Below are 18,156 nucleotides of genomic sequence, written 5' to 3'. Positions count from 1 at the left end.
TCCTTTCATTTTCCCGTAGCACCGCCTTTTAATGTACAGGCAATTGGGGTATTAGATTGAAGTGGGGAGGTGGGGACACCTCAAACTGTTTTGGACATGTCACTGGGCATTGGGGTGAGTAGCTTATAAAATGTCAGGTAAAGGAGAGCGCTCCCGCGCACCTTGCCAGCTAAATCGTGAAGACACGTTTCCTTCCGTGTTTTTGTGGGTTTTATTTAGCTTTGTGCATGAATCTCACGAATCATGCTTTTTTTCTTCTTTATTAGAATGCCATTTTATGTTTCCAAAAAGTTATGCCTCTTTAGATACTACACGGCTAGTCAGCAACCAATCGACATGCTTTTGGAAGTGATGGCGTCAACGCGTCATTACGTTTCCCTTAGAAACCCAGATTTTTAAAAATAGTAACAAATGAATTTAGCCGGTGAGATGGGAGGGAGGGGCTCCAAGTCCGCCTGTGCAGGAGAGGGGAATGTGAAAATCGTGCCTGCAGTCTCGATGGCTCACTGTCCAAAGCTCTCTGGCGAACAATGAAGGAAAACACTATTATAAAAATATATTAGACTATGTTGAGCAAGTCGCAGTGACCGTTCTCTTAGACTGTGTCATTATGTGAAGACCGTGCGTAAAGTCTGATGGAAAACGTTTTTTGTATGCAATCAAAATGTGTCTTTCTGGATAGCAGTCAGGATTTCATCACTGCAATGAACCACTGTCTGCCACAAATCTTGTGTGTTAACTTAAATGAAACACTTTGAACAATCTACAGTATCAAAAGCATGAGAACACAATACTCAAGTGTATCAATATTTTCTTACATCATTATCAAACCTTAGGCCCTTAATCAGAAATAATGTGCAACTTTGTCACACACACACACCAAAAACACACTCCTGCACGTTCCTCCACTCACAGGGTTGGAAAAACCCTGGTATTTATTTTCCAACAAGCTTTTGATGTTCGTACAAAGACAATGGATACACTGAATTTTTAGCCAATGAAAAAAAGGTATTCACTGTCTAAATACATACAACACTGTAAATCAGATTTTAAATTAAGTCATTTTTGTATGATCTAAAGCAACCAATAGTTTTTTTTTTCAGTTTCTTAAATAAGAGCAAACAGAAAAGCACATTATTTCTTTAACGTTATGCATGAACATCACTGCCAACATCACATGTTCACTCTTTTAGGTCCCACATACCCATGGAATGATCATGAAATGGGTGCAAACATGATAACCAATACCCCTTTTCAAGTTCCAACAGCAGCAGTAGAATTGTGGTTTTCACTCTCATGAATCCATGTAGCGCAATCAGTTAGACTGAAATCTGAGTCAACTCCAAAGGATGAACCATTTCAGTTTCCAAAACAATTTGCATATTGTGTGCTGATCTTAACAGAAATGATCAAACCAGATTATTTTATTACTTCCCTATTAATTTGGGCTTAAATTGTAAACATCCCTTTTACACCATGACCGCGACTGCCGAAACTGGCATACAGACATACATCTCTTAAAATTAATAAAATTAACTTGCTGGTCTGTGGTCATGCCTGAGACACTTTTTCAACTTTCCATGCTAAACCGATTGGGGGGGGGGGATGTCAAGGGATGGGGTGGTGCGAGCACCTCTGTGGAAATCCAACTAAGTCTCACTATGGCATTTATGTTTGTGCAAGAAGCCCAGCCCTCCAGCCTGGGAGAGAGTGGTGGGAGCCGACTTGAGAATACTGCTAACTCCTGAATACACATTCACATCCCTCGCACCCGTCTTTACACGGATGGGAACAAAGGGCCTGGTTGGAGAGGAGGAAATGAGGGAAATGAGGAATCGGAGGCCCAACTGTCCAGAACGCCACCCCATTTGGCACACATGAAAGGGTTCTAGTAACTACACCCTACCCCTAAAGACCAAGATCACACCAGGAGCAGTCTGAGCACCTAGAAAAGGTTGCATTCTGAGACAGAACAATGTTGTCTAATGAAGGTCAAGGCTGGAGCTTTATGGCCAGTATGTTCTGGACATAGGAGGCTGCACATTCAGCCCATGCATCTTTGAACTCCTCTATGAGTGCCATAACATTACTGCACGTTGTGCCTGAACACTGCTTAAGTCAGTAAGTGTCCACAGGGCAATCCACCACCCAGTGCAAATGATGAGCTTACATCAGAAAACCTGAAGACATGGAACAGTTATTTAAGTTGATTAGGAGAAGAGAGGAGGAGCAAACACTCTTTGCCCTTAAGAATTTCCCCAAAAGCCATTTGAAACAATATGATATGATATTATGGAGTTTAAGCACAAATTCTGAATAAAACAAATCAAACATTTCATTTCTCAAGGGTATCTAAAAACAGGTCTGCGTATGTATTCTTATTTGGATCTGTAGTGTATGTGTGTTTAAGTGTTTGTGCGTATTTGTGTCTAACTGTTTGGATGAGACTCTCCATGGATGAGACATGAAAGAGAAAGTATAGGTTTGGCCACTTGGCCCCTCTCTCAGTCCCCTGCGGTCCAGTCTTACGGGCCACGCCGCTCCCTCTTGGTGAGCAGGTAGCACTGAATAGTGCGGAGTCGATCTTTAGCGGGGGCGAACTCCGGCTGAAGCTTCAGGGTAGACTCGTACCAGTGCATTGCTTTTTCAAACTCCTCCTGCCAAAACACAAAGAAACCACACGGATTTAAATCCAGATGGCTACGGTCATACAAGCAGCCAACGTAACATAAGCCTCAATCACTTCTAAGTTTCACCAAATATTCTATTCTATGTAGCAGTTACATAGGGGTGAGTAAAGTGTGTTGTCAAAGCAGATGCTTTTATCCAAAGCGACAGACTCATAACAGCAGATTCAGGAATAGAACCTGGGTTGACCGACTGTCCGGTGGTGACGTTATCGCTGTTACACCATGCACCACTTCATCTAGCTTAAGTCAAGGTCATCTGAAACTGAGCTTAGCACAATTTTCCTTCTTTCCCCCTTCAAAAAGATACCAACATCCATTACAAACTAATCAAGAGACAGGAGGATATAAACTATGCTGCTCGACAATAGTGCAGACGTCTGTGCAAATATATGGATGACTTTGGTCAAGCTGGAAAGAAATGGACAGATTCGAACGAAGTAGGCTATGGGATTATGACTTCACGTCAACTTAAAACTGAAGATGCACAGTCAGTAAACTCCAATATCCAAAGTGGGTGATTGTAACAGGGTTTTCCCTATTGAACAATGTAGCCTCATGGATAAGGTAATGTCGGGAAATATGCCACCGTGTGACACCGTAATGGGGAAAAACATAAAGCCGTATCAGCATATTAAGCACCAAATTTGATACTGTAATGTTAATTTGTAACGTCCTGTGTACAACTAGTCCTACTGCCGACATCGAGCAATATGCTGTTTCACCTTGTAGTGGCGCTCAACCTTAATACAGCCCTCCGGAGCGCGTAGCTGGAAAGGTGCTTAAGTCAGTGGCAGAATGCGTGCGAGAGGTGTATATAAGAAACGCCCAGATTTTGGAGTAGCTCCCAAAGCGCGTAACTGGCTCCATGGCGCGTAAATGACACACTTAAAGGAATTATCCGGAGTAAAATGCACTTTAGATCGATTTACGGATGATTGGGAGTACATACGTTGAGTTGACATCCAAATCATGTCATTCGGATGTGTTTTGAGAAAGTTCGATGTTACCGTTTTTAGTCAAAGCTCGTTAGCGTGGAAGTGAGAAGGGCATATTATTTCGCCGCTACAAAACGCTATTTTTATACCTCTTCTACAGTTCCAAACAACATTGCACTTACGCGGTAGTGAGTAGAGGGTCCCTAAAGCCAAACCGAAGTATTCCGAGGTCTTTATGTGGTCGGATAGAGTCCAGAATGAATTTCATCAAGCCAGTACCTTTCCGGAAATGTTGCCATCTTTGCTGCCATCTTAAGGGGAAAGTCCGTAGGAGTCGATTGCCAAGTGTGCTCTGGAAATTCACAATTTCGTCGCCGTTTAAAAGAAAAAAAGTTGTATGGACTGGACTATGTTTTTTTTAAAAAAAAATTTAACGGCGACGAAATTGTGAATTTCCAGAGCACACTTGGCAATCGAGATGGCAACATTTCCGGAAAGGTACTGGCTTGATGAAATTCATTCTGGACTCTCTATCCGACCACATAAAGACCTCGGGACACTTCGGTTTGGCTTTAGGGACCCTCTACTCACTACCGCGTAAGTGCAATGTTGTTTGGAACTGTAGAAGAGGTATAAAAATAGCGTTTTGTAGCGGCGAAATAATATGCCCTTCTCACTTCCACGCTAACGAGCTTTGACTAAAAACGGTAACATCGAACTTTCTCAAAACACATCCGAATGACATGATTTGGATGTCAACTCAACGTATGTACTCCCAATCATCCGTAAATCGATCTAAAGTGCATTTTACTCCGGATAATTCCTTTAAGTGAAGGGGAGAATACGTGGAGGCTGTAAAGCGCTTAGTGACCTTTTTTTTTACTTGACGCACCATTACACACATGGGAGAATTCGCCCCACTGAGTTACTTTCACATAGATTTTCAAGTGCCTACTAGCTACCCCGCATTCTATTTTCATTCTATGAAAATGACCGAAAAACACGACTTCCCTTTGTTTAATCCTTTTAATTCTTCAAGCCCATTTTATGTGGAGAGCTCAAATATTGGTACATTAATAAAATATAGTATGTAAAAAAAAAAAAGACAAAAACAACAAGTTTATACTACCCTTATTAATGTCACTCTTTTTGCACTTTTTTCAAAATGGTAGGCCTTGTAGCAAACTTTTAACGGTTCAGTCATACTAAGAACATGTTTATCTTCCACCCTACAAAGTTTGGGCTGCCTATGAATAATACTTTTCATGATATTAATGCCCAAACATTGCTTCCCAGATAATGTGATTTTCAGGCTGTCAAACTGGTGTCATTTCAAGGGCTGAAAATAACATAGGACATAGGATTTGAACTATTTTACAGGCCTTGGCTTTGGGACCTATTCTTGATATAGACAAGGTTTGAACAAAATCTGAGACGGTGCTGCAACAACCTTATCTGATTTCACACGGAATGACCCCATTATGAGAAATGCCGCATCCCCTACTCAACTTACTATGACTGAATGTGCAAATATAAGAACTTATATTTTTTAAGATCTTTTTTTCTTAGCAGAACCCTAGTGATGTGAAACATTTTTGGGTTCACTGCTGAGACTCACCATTGCAATGTAGACGTTAGCAAGGGTGAAATGGTTGACCACAAAATGCGGCGCGATCTCAACGGCCATGCGGGCCACGGTCAGGGCATCTTCCCAAAGCCGAGCATTCTGGAAGATGTTAGCCAGGCTGATGAGGGGTACATCCTGTGAGAAGAGAGGCATCCTGAGTTTTTGCAACCCTGACACAGACTGGGCCGGCCAGGATGAGGCCGAAGCCCAGTAAAGCAACACTGCAGTCTTAGCCACTATGCAAGAGAGAACCCAACAGAGAAACTCTGATAAAACGTTAGAAGTAAACGCTAGTTCATGAGCACAGCCTTAATAGTGCAGGAAGGCTACGGTACCTTCATGTGGTGTGGGGCGTAGTTCAGTGCTTGACGCAGACAGTCAACGGCCCTCTTTCCCTGACCTTTAACCCTCCAGTAAAGTGCCGCCATGCTGGACAGGACCCATGATGTCTGATTCTGATAAAAATGAACACACACACACACAAACAAACACCCAATAAGGACATTAATAAAGATACAACATGTCCTTTGCATGTTTGTACCCTGTTCAGTCCCCTGAAGGGACCTATTTCCCGATAATGGCCGGCGTTCTATACATTATCCTGCTTATTACACGGCTACTTACCAAAAGAAATAATAAACTCCCCATGATATGACTCTTTAGCTTACATAGCCTAGGCTATAGCCTTTTTGTTACCGTTTCATTGTGGCTTTTGCTGAGAAACAAATAGTTTGCAACAGCACACATTGAACTTGAATCAAACATTCTTTACACAGCTGATCAAACGTCTGCTTTCACTTTTGAATGAAGTTCCAGTCCTTGCGTAGTGATATGAAAGATGTGAATCAGAAGCACAAAACCCATTTTCCTTGACAGCGGTCTGTTATACTTAGCAATGGTCTGTTATCGAGAAATAGCAGACCATCGAACGTTGGGAAGGCCCATTCAAGTGAATGGAGCATTCTTCAGCATTAAAGAGCCATGTAATAAATGAATATATACTGTATCTGACCTAACTATTGACATTATCCTGCAGCCAGACAGCCTAACACTGTTTGTGTTAAACGGAATGAGACCAGTATATATTCCTTTAAGTTCCTAAAAAACTGATGTACCACGTTGGCTTTGTGCTAATTGTGCAAATGATACAACTCCATTCATTTTTCTCTGATCTGATTTTCACAATAAAAACGTTGTCTATTTAATCATTTTAACAGCTTTCCTGGTTATGGTCATTATTACTACTGGAAAACTCCAGTTTACAGTATGGTGTAGAAGGTATCTATGGACATGCTAAGGCCTCCTTTGCTTCCAGTGGTGTAGTACCCAAAGTGCATACCCAGTCCTAGTGGGTCTGCCTTACCTTCTCAAGGACTTTGGCTATGCGGGTGCCCACTTGCTCAAAAGACTGAGGTGGATATTTGTCTTTGCCAAGATTCTGCAGCACCTAGAGCGCACAAAAAATTGCATTCAGAAGTCCAGTCTCCCCATACACACGACACCAGATCGATGAGTCACGGACACGGGATGGCAGACAAGGGCGGGTACCTCACGAAGCTGACTCTCCCCGGTGTAATGGATGCCTCCACGATTCGCCACCCCTCCCAGGTGGTCCAGCGTGTGCATGCTGGCGGGCAGGTTGGCGTTACACACGGGCTCCACAGCCGGTTCTTGAAGTGGGGTGGCAAAGTCGATGTGCTCTGTGATGCTGTGGGCGAGAGAGAGAGAGAGACAGAGAGAGATATTTATTAACATAGTCCAACAGTAGGAAGTAGGAAAGCTCTTCCCTGTCACACGGCAATGGGGACAACAGTGCAAGTGATGGGAACCAAACTGAGAAGAGGTTCTGGGGAGGTTGGTGAATTGGGATGGGAGTAGCCACTCACTCGATGTTCTTGGCGGACACGGCGAGCCAGGTGCTGGCCACGGTGGTCAGGTCCACTCGACGCGTGCGTTGGCACTCCTCCGGACCGGGCCAGCCCAGACTAGTGTAATCACGCCAGCGGCCTGCATCACAGACACACAAAACTATGTAAGCACGCAGGCAGGAATCTTACACATTCAAGTATTCATTCACATTCATCAAGTCAACGATTATACACTTTTAGGTCGAGGGTGACATGTATGTTTATTTTAAGAATTGAATGTATATCCTTTTTTTCCTTTTTAGAGGCACACAAAGAGAAAAAAAGCATACCAGCGGGTCCGGGAGATGGAATGGTGGGTCCACTAATCTCCAGGATGGAGTGAGCAGCTGACGGCTCCCCCTGGTGGAAGCCCTCATCCTGTATCCAGCCATCTGCAGCCTCCGCCTTGGGCTTCCTCACGCGATTCACCTGGAATGTGATCTGTGCAGTACAGTACAGAGTACCCAGGATGAGACGCCGCCTAACTGGGACATTTAGCTTCATTTATTTCACTTAACTACCTGTTGGGTGAGGGGGGATATCTAAAGGCAGTCTAAGCTGGTACTAGATGTATAGGTGGTCTATATTATCAGGCTTCAGTATTAACAGTGCAGAGAAGTACCGGTATATTATGTGTATGAATGTGTATGAATACTGCACACCAGTTGAAGGTAATTGGTCACTTGTACCTTATATGCTCCCCACACACCACTTACCCACTCTGCCCCCTCATCGTCCTCACAGTTACCGAAGCAGGGGCCTCCGGTGCGGCCGCCCATCACCCGGTCATTCTTCAGCACACGGATGCCCCGCAGGTCGCCCCTCTTCCCGCCGACGTCCAGCGCTCCCTCAAACGCTCCCATGAGCTCCTCCTTCAGGTGCCAGTCCTCCTCCTCGCCGGGCCTCTTGCCCTCCCTGGGGACGCCCTCCCCTCCGCCCTTTTTCTCCTGCTGCCCGGCCTCGCCAGAGCCGTTACTATCTAGCACCACCTCTGGAGAGAGGGAGGGAGGGAGGGAGAGGGAGAGGGAGAATATGATCAACTGCACAGGTACACTTATATTTACAATTAACTAATAACCCGCATGCCACAGGGTCCACTGAGCTGGGCTAAGCTCATGTCTAGTTGGCCAGGGCCCTCTGGTGGTCTTGCTCAGGCCTGCACGCTGCAGAGCTGCTGAGGTGTGCCCAAAAGCCCTTACTCTCAAAGAGCAGGGAGTCCTCCACAGCAGCCATGGGCAGTGGGCGCCCTTCTGCCCCGTCCTGCCGGTCATTGCTGCCGGCTTCCCAGTCCTCCATTGGCTGGTCCAGCTCCTCCTCACCATCACAGCCGGAGTCCTCTGAGGAGAGAACAGCAGGGCACATTACATTTACACCAGCTGGACAGGGTTCAACTACAGCCTATACATACATATGACATGTAAGGGATAATGGACGACACGGTGGTCTGTTCACAGAAGTTAATGCACGAGGACGCGAAGCGGAGGGCCGTTTAAACCTCGTAAGTGCATTAACTTCTGTGAACAGACCATCGTGGAGACCATTATCCCGCTTATTCTACTGTTGCCACTTGCGTTGTGTTCATTTCCTGTTACAATTTAAACGTTTTAATCGCTAAAACTGTCTTGTTTGTAGAACTAATTTCTTCCGACACATATCAACTAATTTCTCAACTCACAGGACAAACTGCTGTTACTAGTTCTAAATGGATGGTTGCTACGGCCAAAGGCCAGTCGTTAGTTCTATCTCTCTCCCGTTGTCAGGCGGGCGTATCCCAAGATTCTGATGAACTTTAGTTTTGAAGCATCGCTATTTTACCTAGCCTGCTGTCATCCATCTAGCTAAAAGCCACCTCCGTCATATGCTACAATGTTGCAATGTTCTGAACGTCTGCATTTTACAGCTCAGATGCAACGTGACTGTTCATTTAAACTTCACAACGAGTTCGGCGAATTAATATACAAGTGTGATACTGTCAAAAAAATGGATCTACTTCATAGGTGTGCAAATAACATACGGTTAATGGTCGTTCTAAATTACATAGGACAATGGGAAATTCAACCAAGCAGTGGAATAAATAAATAAATAAATAAATAAATAAATAAAATAAAAATAAAAATATATATATATAAATAACGTAATACAGGAAACACAAAAGCAAATACAAACTGCATACATGCATCAAGATGAGTTTGATTGACTGCTCGTTACTGATGTAGTTGAAATGCATTTGATTTCAAATGTCTTGTGGAGGTCATGTTGGGACCGAGGATGAGGGCAGAAAATGCAGACCGTGCAGCAGACTCAGCAGACATACCAACTCAGCTCCACGGGTGTGTGCAGCCTGCGAGCGGAAGGGTGTGTTTGTACAGAACGAGAATGCAATTCTGTCTGTACGACACAAAGTCTTTTCTATTTTTGGGGCTGCTTAAATTATTGAGTGCTTGATATCTCCACTTCAAAGTCTGCCTTCTTGCTAGCCTCGACACGAGAAGGGGGGGGGGGGGGGGGGTTGGGGTAGGCGTAGGGGATGGAGGGAGTCTCTGCTGGTTGCTCTGAGTATGCGCAGAGGCCGAGAGATGGATAAGGAGCGCTCACAGTTCTGCAAAGAAAAGCACAACAGAGGAGTGGAGCTAAATCAGGAGCTGAGAAGGCGCAGTCTGGGCTATAATAAGCACCTCTGCTCTGACGGGGGACAAAGTGCAGCGGTGGCCACACTAAATAAAGACGCGTGAGTGGCAGAAGCTTGATGGACGCTGGGAGGAAACCAACTACGCCCTTTTTATCCCCTCCGTGTTCCACAGGTCTCAAAAACACAAAAACACACTCAAGAGTGTTTCACCGAGGCTAGCGGTGGGCAAAAACATCCACCTTAGTCAACGCACACGATACGATGATGAATGGTTGCTTACAGCTGTTTTGCAGCTTCAGGCAAATAAAAAAAAATAAAAAAGGATAAAACTGGACAAACCGAAGCAATTCAGACCAATATACAGACACAGACACTATGACAAATAAACAGTGAGCACACAGAGAGAGAGAGAAAGCAGTGGGCAGACTGACGTGTGCAGGGTGGGCGCTGGAGGTTGTAGAGGAAGGGGTAGAATTGCAGGCAGCGCAGCAGGGGCAGGCTGGCGTGGCACTGGGCACAGCTGGACTTCAGGCTGAGGGCACGGCGGAACAGGGACAAAGCCCCGGTCACGTTGCCCTGGGACAGGAGCACACTGACCAGACTCAACACTGAGTGGGGCTGGCAGACAGAGACAGAGAAAGAGAAGGGGGGGGGGGGGGGGGGGAGAGAGAGAGAGAGAGAGAGAGAGAGAGAGATAGATAGATAGATAGAGAGGGGGAGGGAGAGAGGGGGAGAGAGAGAGAGAGATGGGGTGAAGGGCCAGTCAGAGAGAAAGAAGGTGAGAGAGGAGACAGAGAAAACAGTCAGCTGGACAATCCAAGGGAAAGTTCAACACCCTTTCCAAACTGCAGAGTAAGTGTTTTTTTTCTCCCCTGCAGTCTGAGGTAGTTCAGCCTCCTGACAACTGTCTGGAACTGCCCAAGATGAGTCAGGGGTTTGTAAATGCACATTCACAGAATATTACAGCCAGGCAGTCATTCATTCGTTTATTCATTCATTCATAAATACACACAGATGCTGGTGAATTCAGTGTTTCCCACAGAACTGAATTCTATTTGTGAGGGTTGGTTTGCAGAATTAACTTGAATTCAACAGTTTTTAACAAATTAGCGTAGCGTGGTTATGATAAACCAGATTTAAGCACAATTTAGTACAACTTGGAAAATCATTGTGTGGTGGTCAATGTTGATATTGTGGTGGGCTGCCACAAATAAGTCAATGTATGGGAAACACTGGAATTAGCAACCCATTCTAATCTCATTCATACACAAAACTACTTCACAAAAAGCTCTGCCATAACCTGCTGTGGTATCAGAGCCTCACTAACAATTATTCATCATGCATTCAACTGGAGGGAGAAGTAGTCTTTGAGATTTAGTCAGTTATATGCCCTGTGACAGAAAAATGTGAGATAGGAGTTCTGAAATCTTAATTCTGTGGTCCAAATAAGCTCAGTGTGCTAAGAATTATGCACTGACAGTACCAACAGTACTTGGTGGCCTCAAAAAACAGAGGTCTATGTGAAAAATTGCCAGATTTCTCCTTTAAGACATGTAATGCAAACAGAGTAGAATGCCCCCCCATGCTTCCATGTTTATCCCTGCCAAGTGCATGCTATGGGTAATACCCAACCTGGCAAACACATCTGGTGCCAGTAACATCAATGGTCATGGAATATGGGACGTTAACCTGTAACTCTAACCCTACAGGTCCCAGTGCGGCGGGGTGGGTAGTGGGAGTTGCGGTGCGCAGTACCTCGGAGGAGTTGAGCTGCAGGGCCTCCTGCAGCAGCTGCTGGGCCTGGTGTGGTTGGCCAGTGTGCATCAGCAGGCTGGCGGCATTGACCAGCGGCAGGTCGCGGTGCTGTGGCGGAGCGGTGCTCAGGGCCTTGCGGATGCACTGCAGCGCCCGCGTCCCGTTGCCTTTGGCACGCCAGAAAAGCCCTGCCTCGTTCTGCACCAGCCAGCGGGGGGCGCTTTTCTGAAAGCAGAACAACAGCCAACTGTTATCAACCCAACAGAAGTCATTACAGGCCAATATGATTTCATCCATATAGCTTCTATATCCGTTAAAAACCTACAAGCCAATGATGGACAAGGAAACGGAAATATAAAATGATAACAAAATTCTCCAAAATGTAAACCATTGAGGGATACCTTCTCCATTGCTTGAGCTATCAGTGTTCCTGTTTGGTCCAAGCTCCACCCACCACTGCGTGACAGTAAGATCTAAAAAAAATACCCAAGCACAAATGATCAGATGTCAGAGGTCAATAAGATCTAAATACCCAAGCACAAATAATCAGATGTCAGAGGTCAATAACACAAGGCCAACAGAACACCCACTTTCCCTGAGGGGGAAAACTGCCTACCACTGTCTTCTTAAGGCAACCGTATCGATCAACAGCTAACAACCTGTGAGGGTCTGTGTTCAATAAAGTTTAACAAAGTTTAATCATGAAGCATGGGTCAAATTAATACTATGCTATAACACCATGACTGTGTCCGTGGTCTCACCTGTGTGGCATGATGGTCAGGTAGGTCCTTCCCCTCCAGGGCCGAGGCCAGAGCGTCCTGTGGGGAGGCCTGGGGGCCGGGGCCACAGTCGGGCAGCTCCGCAGACAGAGGGGGGCTCCTGGTCTCATACAGAGCGCTCTGGAGCCTGTGCACAATACCACATCAGGTTAACAGCTACCTCCAGGGTTAAACACACTCTCTCTCATACCTCTAGCTGCGCTGTTAAGTCATTAAGTCATGAAAAACACTGACCCAAGTTAATCTTCTACTGCTGGAGGGTAGTAAATCACACCCTCATGGAGCAGGTTGCAGGTAGTAACCAACATGGAAACATTCTCTCTCTCTGATGAATGCCCTTGATACCACACAAGCATGGTGTACTCTAGTTAAGCTCAAACTCTTTACTCCATCGGCTCGTGCAAACTCACCCGTAGCCCCTGGTCTCTGGCGGGAGGTAGAAGGTGGGCAGCTGATGAGATGGGGGCAGCAAGGGGTACTGTTGAGTGCAGTCTGACCTCCGCGGCCACAGCACAGACAGACCAGCCTGCTTCCAACACACACGTCAGTCAACATTAACAGTCATTGGCACAATTCACTCTGCACCATGATGGCAAAAAACTATGCAGAGATGATCAGCTATTTACATTTTTGTGGCATTTGACCTTGACAATGTTGAAAAGCAAATGATAATATATTATCAGGCTCCACTGCTGAAATTCCACTATTTTAGCTGGAGTCAACTGCTGGATTTTGGCATGTCTGAATCAATGCCAGTGTTTCCCATACATTGATTTATTTGTGGCGGCCCACCACAATATCAACATTGACCACCACACAATGATTTGTGCTTAAATCTGGTTAGAATCACAACCGTGCTGCACTAATTTGTTAAAAACTGTTGCATTGGAGATAATTCTGAAAACCTAGCACCACAAATAGAATTCAATTCTGTGGGAAACACTGAATGCAGAGCTCTTAAAGTATTTTACGCCAATTCAACAGAGGGGGAAAAGTACTGCAGTGTAACAGTCGAAGTGGGCTGGCAGATGCTGAGGGAGCTGACCGTGGCAGAGGCGGCCTCCTGGCCCCAAAGGGACGCTGGGTTCTCTCCGCTGGACACGGAGAAGTAGGGCTGTGGGCTGCGGCTCTCGTTGGCGCTCATCTCTGACACCAGGGCCACGCTGCTCGCCACAGACACCTCCTCGCCAAACTGAGTGGGCAATATGGAGAGGATGCACACGTTAACTTTTGAAACATTCAGATTGTAGCTGACCACATGAATAACAAAAGTAACCTGTGTGTGTATATACTGCGATTAGGCCTGGACCTCACCTGGATGTAGTGTACATTCTCAAACAGGTCTCCACGATGGTAGCGCACTGGCAGATCAAATGGGCAGAAGAGGCTTCGCTGCTGCGGACCCAGGTGACACATTTGGTGGTTCCCTATAAGACACAGAGACAATCTCTTCACTACTGGTGTCTGCTACAAACAATTTTCACTGCAGACACTGTTAGCAAAGGTGCTTGTGTCTGAGCATGTATGTAAGAGTGTGTGTGTGTGTGTGTGTGTGTGTGTGTGTTCTGCCTTCTCGCTCACCAAGCTGCGCCTCCTTTGCCATCTGCGTCTCGTGGATGATGTTGCGGAGGATCTGCTCCTCTTGGATGAGCTTGTGCTTGTCCAGCACCTCCTGCTGACGGAGATAGTGGTCATGCTGCTTCTGATACTCCTTCAGCTCATTCAGTGTGCGCTGGAGGGACCTGACAGAGTGGCAACCCAACACACTGTTACACAACTTTTACAAGGATACAAGGAAGTTTATAGTCACATGCATATAGTTACTGGATGTAAGAAATGCAGTGAAATTATGTCTATTGTGTCAGCCTATTTGTGCATTTATGGGGGGGGGGGGGGGGGGTAAAAAGTGCAGTAGAAAAGTGCAGTAGAAGAGGGGTTTAGTAGATTAAGTGGCAAGGGCTGCATAAGAAAGGTGGGGGAGGATTGGGATTGGGGGGGGCACCAACAAGGAGCACCCAAGAGCAACAGGGGCAAGGAAAAACTCCCTTACTAAGGAAGAAACCTTGGGCAGATCCACGGCTCAAGGGGCTAACCCAACTGCCAGGGGTCTTGGTGTGTGTGTTGGGGGATGACAAGGGAGATGGGATAGTGTGCTGTGTATGTGGGGAGAGGGCAGTGTGCAATATGTGTGTTGGAGAAGCTTCCTGATGAAATAATGTGCTGTGTATGTAGGGGAGGGGGGGGGGGGGGCAGTGTACTGCAAGTATGGTGAAGGGACTTACTATTGCAAAGCAGAGTACTGTATGTATGATGTATGTGAGTGATGACAGTGAAGATGTGCGTGTGGGCGGGAGGAGAGTGGAGCAGTGACTGTGTGTGTGTGTGTGTGTGTAGTGTGTGTGTGGGTAGGTGGGGGCAGTGTGCTGTAAGTATGTAGAGGATGTGTGTTGGAGAAGATCCTGAAGACAATGTGCTGTGTATGTGGGTGGGGGGGGGGGGCAGTGTGCAGCAAGTATGTAAAGGAGGCTTACTGTAGCAAGCAGTGTGCTGTATGTATGTGAGGTGATGACAGTGATGATGTAAGTGTGTGTGTTTTTTGTGTGTGTGTTGGGGGTGGGGGTGGGGGGTACTTACAGTACAGGAACATTACATTAGTAAGAAAAAAATATATTTTCAAAATAAAGTTGAAACAGCCTACATTAAGCAGTAATAGTAGAGTTAAGTAGTACTAATAATAATAACAATAAAAGTAAAATAAAAGTAATAATAATAATAACAATAAAATCAAAACACTATCAAATATCCCCCAGGAAGAGGAATGAGGAGCCTTGTCTCATTCTCTTGACACTGCGGGCAGGTGTGCGTGTGTGTGTACCTGTGCTGGGCCTCCAGTCTTTGCTCCAGTTTCTGCTGGCAGAGAACGGCATGCTTGCGTCTCAGGGCCTGCTCGAAGCCCGGCAGCACCTGTAGGGCCTGTTCGTAGCACAGCACCGAGTGGTTGTACTCCCCCAGCATCTGACGGGCACAAAGCAATCCCAGGCCATGTGACTAACCGGACCTCACGCAGGCCTTCATCTCACGTGTTTTATGTAATTTTATGTCATTCAATGTCATTCAATCTACTGATTCACAGATCACAATTAAAGGTGGTGGAGTGAACAGTGGCTTACAGCATAAATGTTGCCCAAGGTGTAGTGACTGGTGAGGAAATCAGAGGTGAGGTCCAGAGCAGCATGGGCAAGGATAGCAGCATCTGCAGAGAAATGGGCTCTGTGCAGGATATTGGCCATGTTCACCAGAGCGATATCCTTGTAGGCCCTAAAGGAAAATAAAAACAAACAAAATGATACCATTGGTGAAATCAGCTACTGCTGAGATATGGCCATCCTTGGCCTGTCTTGTTCCAATAACAAAAAGAAAAAGAAAAGACACAGGGACACAATCTAGTATTTGTAGTATAGCTGTATCTAGTATTTATCCCTAGTTCTGAAAGGAGTAATTCCAAAGAGAGCCATTTGCCCATGAATCTGGTCATATTGTCTAGCCATTGTCCATTTGATATGATAAACTCATATAAACACCATATGTTAAACAAATGCATAAAATCAAAGTGTTGTACATTTTAATGTAGAACTTCTTAATTGAGTTGCATTTTCTTACCTTGGTGAGAAATGCAGGGAACGGACCACACAATCAATAGCCTGCCTTGGTTCATTCTTCATGCGCCAATAGAAGGATGCCATGTTATACAGTACCCAAGACGAAGAGTTCTACGACCAAAACAGAACATATGACAGCAGCATAAGACTAGAAATGTTGAAGCATTTAATGGCATACAAGTAACTGAGGACTTTGATTATGAGTAACTTACACGTAAAAGGCCCTGATATATTCTGTGTCCCACTTCGTCCATGCTACGCCCCAAATGATAGGACAGAGATCCAAAAATGGGGTCCTCTTTTGACAGTAAAGGAGAGGTCAGGTTGGCTTTCTCTTGCACTCCCTAAAATGATTTTGAAAGCAAGTGAAAGAAACATTTACATTTATTCAAACAGCCTGTGAATGCACTGCACCAAATCAATAGTGGCCAAAGTCTCCACTTCATTTGCAAACCAAAATCTCACCCGGAGGTGCTGGAAAGCATGAATACTATACGGGAGGTCAAGGATCTTCGCACAGTCAGGCTTCTCCAGGTCAGGTGGCAGAGGTGATCTATGATCTACATAGTCCTCAAGGCTGGAATACACAAGCAATCAATCTTTCAGCATTGCATATTCACATGTTCTTACAAGATTGACATAAGTCTCACTGGCCCCACGAGAAAAGAGAGCAACACACTTGCCAAACAATGAACAAAATAGTTGTGACACACCACATGTTTTATTCCATACACGCTGACCTTATGTCTTTGCTCTCAAGGGAGATGTAAGTTCCATCATATAGGTCTAGGTCCCCCAGGGGGACTTTGGCGGTTACACAGTCTGCATCCTCCTTGTAATGCCGTTGTTCCAGTCCAGTGTCCCGATCTTCATTTTCCTCTATATGAATTTTCTGAGCAACCAACTGCTTCTATAAGTCCAATTCACATAGAGAATACAATTGTATGAAATATTACATACAGCATCAGGCTCATTCAAACAGAAAGGTCCACGTTTCACTCTGCACATTACCAAAGAGTCTTTAGGTAGCCTGTCTAACAAATAATAATGTAACAATATGATTAGTTCAACATTGACAATATTGTAGAAAGATCCTTTGGGTGTTTTTCATATTTTTAATTACCTCCAGTTTTTTGAGGTAATTCACACGAGTTTCTTGCCTCATGAAAATAACAAGATCATGGGGATGCTTCAAATTGAGTGGTGAATCCACCTGTAACAACAATAACACAGGACAAAAAATACTGAACCTCTGCTGACATTGCTGTTGTCTTGACCATTAACTTCAGCTACCTTAGAACGCAATTGGCTAGGTAGCTGGAATAAGTAAGCTTCCCTCCAACTAATGCCCGGTGCTTTTCATGACCTATGACAGACATGACGTAATATCAAATACGTTAGCCATTTCCAATCAGTTTTTCACGATTATTCACGTTACTTAAGTCACATTAACAATTGATATGGATTACACATTAACAATACAATTAAAAGTAACGTTAACTTGGGATCTAGCAAATAGACTGCACTACCATTACATATGCCATAACATTTACCTGTGCATGTAAACCTGTCAAAATCTAAAATCTAGAACGCGTCTTGGCATCCACGAAATGACAAACATGGCTGGCTATCATACCATTTAGCTTCCCATTAACTTACATCAATATCTTATCAAACTTAGATGCTGTCTATCAGATTGGTGCGGTTAAAAAATAAGTAAACTTTGCTGGAATATAGTATTGCTGGCTTCTTTGCTAGACGTCGATAGATTGAATGCTAGCCTGGTTTAGCCAGCTAACGTTATCAGTAACGCTACGGGACAGTCTGGTGACCTAGCATTACCTGCTGTTGAATTTTTCCATCCTCTGTGACCACCCAATGAGTAGTAGCGTCTCCGGGCTTGACCAACAGCACGCAAAATAATATGCATACCCTTCCATGAAACGATGTTTTCCATGACACATTCGCACAACTATCCCTCTCACTACGTAAGGTAATATCCCTACATAGGCTACTATCCCTCCTTCTCGCCAAGTCCGCCATTTTTCTTATGCGATTGCAAAGCTATGCAATTACAACATCGACCACTAGGGGGGGAGAAAAAGTAACGTTGACTTCCTGTGCAGAAAGACATACTTGCTTGCACCGACTTACCTCTACACTACAGGCATACAG

At 45.0% G+C, this 18,156-nt stretch overlaps 1 protein-coding gene across 1 annotated transcript; it reads right to left on the bottom strand.

Moving 5' to 3' along the window:
• Nucleotides 1-904: 904 nt before the first annotated feature.
• On the bottom strand, nt 905-18,060 carry ttc17 (tetratricopeptide repeat domain 17). Its single transcript, XM_042061032.1, has 25 exons — nt 17,824-18,060; nt 17,105-17,194; nt 16,722-16,891; nt 16,447-16,558; nt 16,194-16,325; nt 15,983-16,092; nt 15,493-15,640; nt 15,198-15,337; nt 13,904-14,064; nt 13,637-13,749; nt 13,368-13,514; nt 12,733-12,848; nt 12,305-12,449; nt 11,945-12,016; nt 11,544-11,768; nt 10,220-10,406; nt 8,359-8,496; nt 7,876-8,150; nt 7,450-7,600; nt 7,139-7,259; nt 6,801-6,960; nt 6,616-6,699; nt 5,588-5,707; nt 5,244-5,387; nt 905-2,657 (listed from the first exon to the last, which is right to left on the bottom strand). Exons 1-25 carry the CDS (start codon nt 18,022-18,024, stop codon nt 2,526-2,528), a joined length of 3,594 nt encoding a protein of 1,197 aa, XP_041916966.1. The 5' UTR covers nt 18,025-18,060; the 3' UTR covers nt 905-2,525.
• Between the last annotated feature and the right edge of the window lie 96 nt (nt 18,061-18,156).

The sequence above is a fragment of the Alosa sapidissima genome, chromosome 14 (genome assembly GCF_018492685.1).
Source record: "Alosa sapidissima isolate fAloSap1 chromosome 14, fAloSap1.pri, whole genome shotgun sequence".
NCBI lineage: Eukaryota > Metazoa > Chordata > Actinopteri > Clupeiformes > Clupeidae > Alosa > Alosa sapidissima.
Note: the sequence above shows the minus strand (reverse complement) of the source record. Positions and strands in the feature narration are given on the sequence as shown.

What these genes read in the sequence shown, in the direction of transcription:
- ttc17 (XM_042061032.1), bottom strand. Translation starts at nt 18,024, where the DNA reads ATGGCGGACTTGGCGAGAAGGAGGGATAGTAGCCTATGTAGGGATATT. An exon ending in AGACTGGAGGCCCAGCACAG is followed by an intron (nt 14,065 to 15,197) that starts GTACACACACAC and finishes CCACTCTGTCAG; the next exon opens with GTCCCTCCAGCGCACACTGA. An exon ending in CCAGAGACCAGGGGCTACGG is followed by an intron (nt 12,450 to 12,732) that starts GTGAGTTTGCAC and finishes TATTGTGCACAG; the next exon opens with GCTCCAGAGCGCTCTGTATG.